We start from the raw sequence: 9457 nt of genomic DNA, 5'->3' as shown, positions 1-9457 counted from the left end.
CCTTTTGATTTAATAAATATAGCCTTGAGCTAAAATATTTGTGCAGATAGGAACATACTGAAACTGAATAAATTATTGAACTGGGCACCAAATTGCAGATCTTAGACGATACACCCACCATCATTTTATATAAAAGGACAAGTATCTATCAGTGCCGGCATCTGCTGGATACTACAGTCACAGATCACCTTGCAAATTACTCCACCATCATCATGTCGACTAGTTTTCGGAAATCAATGTCTTCCTATCAAAGTGTTGGAAGTACATCTGGAGGAGGACATGGCTTTAATGAGGGGTTTGGAGGTGGTGAATTTAATGATGGTTTTGCAGCAAGAGGTGGTGGAGGGTATGGAGGAGGTTTTAGTGGGGGAGCTGGTGGAGGTTATGCAGGAGGACTTGGTGGGGGAGCTGGTGGAGGTTATGCAGGAGGACTTGGTGGGGGAGGTTATGCAGGAGGACTTGGTGGGGGAGCTGGTGGAGGTTATGCAGGAGGAATTGGTGGGGGAGCTGGTGGAGGGTATGGAGGAGGATTTGGTGGTGGAACTGGTGGAGGTTTTGGTGGGGGAGCTGGTGGAGGTGCTGGAGGGGGATTTGGTGGAGGCGCTGGAGGGGGATTTGGTGGAGGCGCTGGAGGGGGATTTGGAGGAGGAGGTTATGAAGGCATACTTGCAACCAATGAAAAACAAACCATGCAGAACCTCAATGACCGCTTAGCTACTTACCTAAACAAGGTCAAGGAATTAGAAGAGGATAATGCTGACCTTGAGCGCAAAATTCGAGAGTGGTACGAAAAGAGAACTTCTGTGTCCTCTACTAGTGCAGGAGGAGTGGACTATAGCAAATACTACACAATTATTGAGGATCTCAGAAATAAGGTTAGAAATTTATTTAAAAGCCCATTCATCTATGAGTAATAGACATTTATGCAACAATATGCAGGAAATGTCTCATTCACTAAGTATTTTCATTTAAAGAACTATTTTTTATTGATTTGGGAACTACATAGAGTATTTTCAGATACTATATATGACCGAAATAAAAAAAAACTGTAGTTACTGTAATATGATTTCTAGGTGATTTTATGAAAGTGTGAGATAATCTGCAAAATATATAATTTAAAACATAGCAAAATGGAACCATGAGGTTCATTATGATGGAAATGCTCAATCCTCCATTTTGCCTTAGGGTCCATAGTACCATGGATCCCTATGGGCATATACCCTCGCCCTTTTCCACTGCAAGACACCACAATGCACTACCCATGAGTACTGCATACAGCATTCCTATCCACTTACTCTTTATCAGACAGTATAAAGTGAATGAGGGTCTTGCTGTGTAAGACTATCCATACATCCCTAGCAATTAATGAGAAATTTGTTTTCATTGCCTAATCTTTATTTTAATTTGAATAAGACCAGTATATAATTGCTTTATATGAGTTATAGCACCGTTGTGTATAATGATTTTGAAATAAGGTTTTGCGTGTTTTAAAGATAACTAATGTATCACTCAAATTACTATATTCATATAATATAAAAAGAAATGACAAAAAAAGCTCTTTATTCTAATTTGATTCCTATTTTAGATCCTTGCTGCCACTATTGACAATGCCAAGGCCATTTTGCAAATTGACAATGCCAGGTTGGCAGCTGATGACTTCAGACTGAAGTAAGTTATACAATTACTGGCATGTCTTAATTGTTGTTTGTGGTGGACTTTAACCTACAAGCTGGAGAGAGGTGAGATGATAATGACATCTCTACAGGTATGAGAATGAGTTGGCTCTCCGTCAGAGTGTGGACGCTGATATTAACGGTCTGCGTAGAGTCCTGGATGAGCTGACCATGGCTAGGTCTGACCTGGAAATGCAGATTGAGGGCCTGACAGAAGAACTGGTGCATCTCAAGAAGAATCACCAGGAGGTAAGAGCCAGCTACAGTCTCTGTCTTACTGTATATGTAAATGTAACTATAGCAATATATATTATGTACCGGACATGAAATATGGAGGATGTGAAATATGGTTGTCAAACACTAATAGATACATTGAGAGAGTTTTGCATGTGTGTCATACATGGCACAGTGATCATTTAGGAGATTTGTTACATCCCCACAACTAGAATTAGAAGAAGTACATGGTGAAGTGGTTAGCACATGAAGGATTCCTGGAAATACTGCGAGGCGGACCTTTGTGAACCTGGCTTGCCACTCCTCTGCTGCACCTCCTATGCAATCAGTTTGCTCTACCACTGCTGGATTCACAATACATTCTTGTTACACTATAAAAAGAGCCCTAAGTACCCTTAGTACTTCTAATTCTACTTGTCCTCCCTGTCACAACCATCCATACTGCTAGGAGTCATGGATGCCTACTTGTAATTTTAAAATAAAATGTACATTTAAAAATAAACTCACTAAAAATTAGTGTTTGGTATAAGGGTACTTAGGAAAGGTTTTGGATCAAGTTTTGGTGTTTTTTGTGTCTATTGAGTTTAGAATAGTATGAAATATTTGCCCAGAAATGAGGGTTAAGGTTTATTTAGTTTCATACTAATTCCTTGAATCATGGCTAATTAATATATTGCTATGGATAAATCTGACCTTAATAATATGTGTATTTATTTGATATAGCCATACTATTAATTTAGCACTTACACAATGGAAAAACGTTAACAAATAATTTAGGTATGTTAAAAAAAGATATTTCGTTTCCAAGAATAAATAGGTGTCATTTATGAATAGAAAAAAACTCAATATTTGAGGATCTTACGTTTTGTTTTGTGAATCACCCCTATAGCTTACCCACATTTTTCAGAGATCAGTTATCCTTATACATTGCCTGGTCAGCAGTCCTAGGAACTGTAATGAAATGAATTCTAACAACTCAGTCACACGCTGCATCAGGTGACTGGATACCTTGCACTTAATGCAATGCTGTTTTATGTGTGCCCAGATAGTAAAGTAAATGATGTAAGCTTTCAGAGTCTATGATTATCTTTTAGCTAATTCTTTAAATTGTATTCAAGCAGCTGAAATAAAAATATCAGAGAGTATGATACCCAATATGTTCCCTCTAGCAACTGAGCAGTTAAATAAAACCTGTCTATTCTTGAAAAATCTATTAAGGAATTCTTTCAAACTGTGATCCTTGCTGCTATGTAATTTACATTCTCTGTTCTGTTGTTTCCCAGATATGATGTTGTGCTTATAACTTGTAGTTAGAGAGTTCCATACCTGTAGATCTGCAAATGCAAGATTCTTTAGCCTTTTCTTCCTTGTATGTTTTTGTGCTTTCTTTTGCGGTCTCTAGTATTTACTTATTGAGAAAGAGGAGGCATACAATACTTTGACTATAAGAACCGATAATGGCTAACTGGATGACAACAGCACTAGACAGAACTAACTGGCTGTTAATACGTCTGGTACATGAGTTCTCTCCTACTCCCTGAGGTTTTTCTAGAGCACTTGGAAAGATCTCCAGTATAAGAGAGTACAGGAGACAGCTGCAGTGAGCAAATTGTAGAAGTAGAAAAGGGAACATACCCCCAACATTCCCATTTCCACGCAACAGTCCCAATTTCAGCAGTGGTCGGAGCCTAATGATGAATGTATAGACAGCACAAAATATGGGTGTGTTTGGGTAGATCTTCTGCACTATCTGGAAGATCGGGTCATGACCTTGGCAGATCTGAACATGTGTCATGAGTCTTTAATCTAGAATTTCATAAGGCACTGTATAACAAGCAGGAAACCCACTTATTGATCAAACTGTGAGAGCGAAGAAGCAAGAGCATATCAGGGCTGTCTTTCTCTCAGCAATAAGCAATCAGCTGTGTTTGTTCAAGTTAGTTAGACAACGGAAAGAAATGTCTGATGAGATGGTCATTGTGTCTCCACATTTGCATTATTGTTAGTACATAACAAACAGTAGTTTATTTTCCAGGATAAATATACTGTAGGCGTTAACTACAGCAGCATAGATAAATAGTGTCTAGACCTTGTTGTGTTAATAAATAATTGATAGGTCTGAATCACATGTATGTTTACCTTTCAGTAGCCAGGACATACTTCAAAATGAGAGCAATCTCAATGTATTTCTCCCTGGTAAAACATTTTATAAATCAATAAAAATAAAATGATTCTGATTTTTAAACATTTTAGAAGGATGGAGAAAACACTGCAGCAGGTGTAATACTGGCATTAGATATTGCAATTCTGATTGTAAATATAACATTTAGCAAAGAATATTTTGTCATAGGAAAACATTTTGTATTGAATCCTTCAGGGTGGGAATAAGTTTGGTATTAGATTATGTCCATCTTTTTATCAAGTTTCAAAGAGGTAAGAAATACGATTACATTTAATGTACAGGTAGATGCAATGCATGGTCAGAGATATAAGAAATACTATTACATTTAAATATATAGGTGTCAGAAATACATGTAAATACTAGGATGCTTAATATTGCTAATGTTTCCATGTAGGAGATGGGATCTCTCCAAGGCGGAGAAGCTGGCCAATTAACCGTTGAAATGAATGCAGCTCCAGGCACAGATTTGACCAAACTCCTGAATGACATGAGAGAACAGTACGAGCAAATGGCTGACAAGAACAGAAGAGAGGCTGAGGCTCGATTTAATGAACAGGTAAAGAGAAATAACGTGCCTGATTCTGAGTCCTATGCAGACGGGTGCGCAGCAGCGTCTATTGGTTGTCGCCCATCTGCCACTTTATGCAAATACTTCTACAAACTCTTTCCCTTGTGTATATCTGTGCTGTCAAATGTGCAAGGACAGAGATGCCCACTTTCATTGTCCGTAGATGCAGTAATACCAATTGGTGTATTCTTAGATGCCACCATTTGTTGCTTCGTCGAGACTTGCATTAGCCCAATGGCAGGTGCAGTTTCTCTATCTGACTAAAGCTTCCTATGCATGTGGCTGTCTGTGTATGCATCCGCTTTCATTTACACGCCGGCTCCCATAATACGCCCACTGAACAGACCATTGCGTGCACTGCTAGCCACTTCTCAGTCACTGCCCAGGAACTCCCTGCACTTTTCCTCAACATTTGAAACATGGGCATTTGGGGGGAAGCACCAGCAAGCTGTATTTTGCAGATTGGGTGACTGATGTTTGCCTCATGTTTAAAGGATTCCCGTATTAACCTCCTAAACAGAGGATTTTCCTTATTTGTTACATTATAGCAGTAAGTTACTTCATGACAGCTTGGTGAGGACTTCTCACTAACTTGGTTAGCTAACAATAAAGTAGCTTAACTTAAGGTCCCCATACATCAGGCGGCCATTTCCCTGATTCCCCGATCCGACCGAACCCACCAGTCCACCACAGCAGTCATTGATGATCGCCAATCTGTCTGGGAATCAAGGAAATTCTTTATATTAAAAGTCCCCGATTTGTCGATCCCGATCATATTTTGGTCTGGATTGGCAAATCAGGGAAATCCAACATATTGGATTTCACCAATGCCCCAACCCTGGCGTCTGGGGATTGGGGAATTGTGACAATCCGTCGGTGACACGTGGGACCCATTAGACAGAGGTTATCATGATATGTAGTTGGTTAATAGCAATAAATGGATGACGTAGCATAAAAGAACCAAACAATTTAGAAAACAAAAGGGAAATTAGTCATGCTTGTTGCAGTTTTATCTGCTATGTGAAGTTGGTTTTCCATGTGTCACTTTACTGTTTCAGAGCAAGGATCTGAAGAAGGAAATTACAGCTGGGGTAGCTGAGGTGCAGTCCAGTAGCACAGAGATCACTGACCTGAAAAGAACACTTCAAGGCTTGGAGATAGAGCTTCAGTCCCAGTTGGCAGTGGTATGAATATGGTGTTGGAAAAAGCCATAATTGCAAATGCAAGGGCCCAACATAGAGTTTAATATAATGTAAAAAAAAGTTTTAAATACCTATTTCATACTATATATATATGCTATAATGTACAATATGTACTCAAATAGTTAACACATTTGTGATTTCACACAGCAATTAATATTTTTCCATGTTCTTTTTGTATTCATTATACAATATGGGCCCATATAGACTTGGGGCCAATAGAATGATTCTTTAAATTCAATTGTGACAGTATAAAAAGAATGGTAATTCAACAATTCATTGATGAAGGACATCATAGAAGTACAAATTTTAAATATATACAGATAAGAAATCCAAACATTGAGCATGAACTAGCGGCTGACAGCATGTAGAAATATGGCCGTAATCGGGCTCATTTACAGTTGGATGCATTTGCACCCAAAGAATACAGTATATAGGGGCAGGCCCCTTACCCCCAGTGCACGCAATGTCATGAAGTCACATGCACTGCAATCAATAGACCATGAGCAGGAAGATGAGCATTTCTCCAGGCAGCCGGAAGTGTACATACAGACATAAGTACGGTTCTAACTTATATTAACTGTGACTGGAACTATCTTTATTTAACACATTTGGAAGTATTAGCTAGCTATGCTGACATCTGTTCTTGTTATTTTTACTTTTTATTTTACCTACTAAAATCAAAAACCAATTAAACCGGTTTGTATCTGCTCACTTAGCCAAGTGCATTAGGAAAAATCAGTACTACATTATGGAGCTAATTTATCAGGGAATTAATCCAGTTGCAAGTTGTGAGGTCAAGAAACAATGTTTACCACAGTAAAGTTAAATAGGCAACTACCTAGGTCTGTTTTTCAATATTACAATGTCCTGTACAAAGCTCAAAGGTTATCAAAGTCATACATGAGGTGATATAAAAGAAAAACTGTCTTCATTTTTCCCAGAAAAAATCCCTTGAATCAACACTGGCAGAAACAGAAGGTCGATATTGTGCTCAGATTGGGCAGATACAAAACATTATCAGTAGTGTGGAAGAACAACTGAGCCAGCTGAGGTTTGATATGGAACGTCAGAGTGATGAGTACAAACAGCTACTGGATATCAAGACCCGGCTGGAGCAAGAAATTGAAAAATATCGTCAGTTGCTGGATGGAGAATTAGGGTAAGAACCCCAACTATCCCCGTATAAAGAGTGATTGACACAATGACTGTAGGACTAACATGTTATCTCTGTATTAAAGGTCATCATCACAGGGAGTCACTTCTTCATCTTCAAGATCCCCAGCTGTTTCAGTGGATTCTTCTAAAGGTAAAATATACCACAAGAACCATTTGCAAATGGGCCAAACATTTATTTATTCTATTATCAGCTACAAGTCAAACCTCATCATAAAATGCCATCTTTTGTGTAGGTACGGTGAAAGCCACACAAGCATTTTGCACAAGAGGGTCAGCAGGAAAGTAACTCTCAATATAGATAGGCTCCTATCACTTGGCACTTCTTTCCATAAGCAAAATTGTTAACATGTGTGTACTATTTTGTGGTATACACAGTTAGGAAATAGTAGACACCAGTGAAAAGTACTGTTGTAGACACATCAGTCACATAGACTTAATAAAGGAGTTTGGGTTTATAGCAGTGAACAGATTTGGTACAGTCATACTCACAATCATACATACAAGTAGAGGAGATGGAGCAGAGCATACAAGGGACAATCCAGTCATGTATGTAGGCAGTATTGCAGTATATAGCAGGATCCCCCACAGAGCTGAGTACTACAAATCTGTGTAGTATTGTGGCGATCAAACACAATGCCAAGATGGCACCATGCATGCAAAGATCTCTTAACAGCAGCCATCTTGGTAAAGGACAGATCCTTCATGTAATGGAGTATCATGGATGTAGGGCACTCCATATGCCAACAAAAATGAGTCTTAACACAGTCTTTATGGCCCAGCAAGACCAGGTCAAAGATCCACTTGACTGCAGAGAGCAAATAGCAGCATACATTCCACCATTCTTCACACAAAATAAAGTACAAATGTGCAACCAAGCTGATTTGGCCTTAGACACAACAAACTATAGCTAATAAAGGTAGCAGTTGATTCTTTTCCTTTAATTTCCAAAATAAACTTAAGGAATGGGATAATGTTTCAGCTTAATGAGATAGAAAAACAAGGACACCAATGTGACCTGAACTGAGACAATAATACAGCTACTGGCAACCATATATATGCATCACAGTGCGGTGCTCCATCTCTCCACATTTATTATCAGTTATTAGATATATATTGCAATGATCTGTAAATGTATTTTCTTTTTTTTTTTAAATAACAAATGTTGTAATACTGCTAAATATGATACATATCACTATTTTAGATTCTTGCATCCAGAAAATTGGCATTATGTGATTTTATGTGTACGGACTACAAAGTAATGTATGTTAGATTGACAGCAACTAGGCTGATGTTAGTAATGGGTGAAAAAGAATATGTCATATAAATAAATGTAATAAATATATAAATGTCAGTGAATTTGCCAGAAGAAAGGTACTCTACACTCTACATTGTACCTGGCAACAGAAAAATACAACTAAAACTTTTATTCACTTAATAAACTGATACACTCCTTCTTGTTCTTCTTAGACTCAACCAAAGTCAGAAGAGTGAAGACCATCTATGAGGATGTGGTGGATGGAAAAGTTGTTGGACAGCAGGTTAAGGAAATTGAAGAGAAATATTAAAATAAAGGACAGCAGACATACCGGAAATGATGAGAAATCGTCTTCCTCAAAGAGCAGCTTCTGTCCTCCCTTCACTCAGGCTTTTTCTTTACTTAGCATATTCTGTTCAATAAACCTTTGCTAGCAAGATGTGTGGTTTATGTAACTGTATGTACTACTGCATGTTATATTTTTGCTAAACCAGATGTCTGTCATGACCTTGTGAGCAACCAACAAACACAATTTCTCAATTCAGCATGTTTTACAAGCAGGGCCTGATCAAGGATTCTGGATGCCCTAGGCTAATATACTTACAGCACCCCCTGTAATGTTGCTAGCACAGATCACAGTGCATACTGTATGCAGTCAGTTACATGGTCACATCACCACAGCAATCTGGTAGACTATCCCTCAACACCACATGAGGACGGCTGGATAACTAATTTCTTTAAGCTTGTGATACTAATGCCAACATGGAATGAATTAGATCTTCATTTTATAAGCTTAGAGAAAACCTTGTGCTATGCATCTACTTTCAAAGTGCATTCTTTAACCATTTGCCTGGCGTGGTGGCATCAAATTTTGAATGAATGATAGTGTCAGTGAGTGCATTTGAGAAGGGTTTTGGCCTCACCACAGTGGGGTCATGCCATATTCCCAGTGGGCATTATCACTGCTTTATAAGCACTGGGACACTACCAGCCCCCTTACCCCTCCATTAAAACACCCATTCAATGCAACATTTGGTTTTGATTACTGTTCACTTATTGGTACATACGTATCTCACAAATTGAGAAAAAAGAGTCGTTTATTCATTCTTAAATTGAGAGTGCCCTGCAGCTGTAGCAACCTGCCTGATACAGGGCCTGATTCAGAGC

The 9457-nt window shown here is 38.6% G+C and overlaps 1 protein-coding gene across 2 annotated transcripts; it reads left to right on the top strand.

Moving 5' to 3' along the window:
- The first annotated feature begins 212 nt into the window (after positions 1-212).
- On the top strand, positions 213-8700 carry LOC148521795 (keratin, type I cytoskeletal 12-like). 2 transcript variants are annotated; one of them, XM_088474749.1, is made up of 9 exons: positions 213-381; positions 445-875; positions 1586-1668; positions 1766-1922; positions 4484-4645; positions 5716-5841; positions 6801-7018; positions 7098-7165; positions 8503-8700. In XM_088474749.1, the coding sequence occupies exons 1-9, from the start codon at positions 213-215 to the stop codon at positions 8598-8600; spliced, it is 1512 nt and encodes a 503-aa protein (XP_088330875.1). In that variant the 3' UTR covers positions 8601-8700. The 2 variants fall into 2 exon arrangements, with proteins under 2 accessions (XP_088330875.1, XP_088330874.1); XM_088474748.1 differs by having other exon boundaries at positions 213-875.
- Positions 8701-9457: the final 757 nt, after the last annotated feature.

The sequence above is a fragment of the Taudactylus pleione genome, unplaced genomic scaffold (assembly GCF_031769625.1).
Source record: "Taudactylus pleione unplaced genomic scaffold, aTauple2 ptg000155l, whole genome shotgun sequence".
NCBI lineage: Eukaryota > Metazoa > Chordata > Amphibia > Anura > Myobatrachidae > Taudactylus > Taudactylus pleione.
Note: the sequence above shows the minus strand (reverse complement) of the source record. Positions and strands in the feature narration are given on the sequence as shown.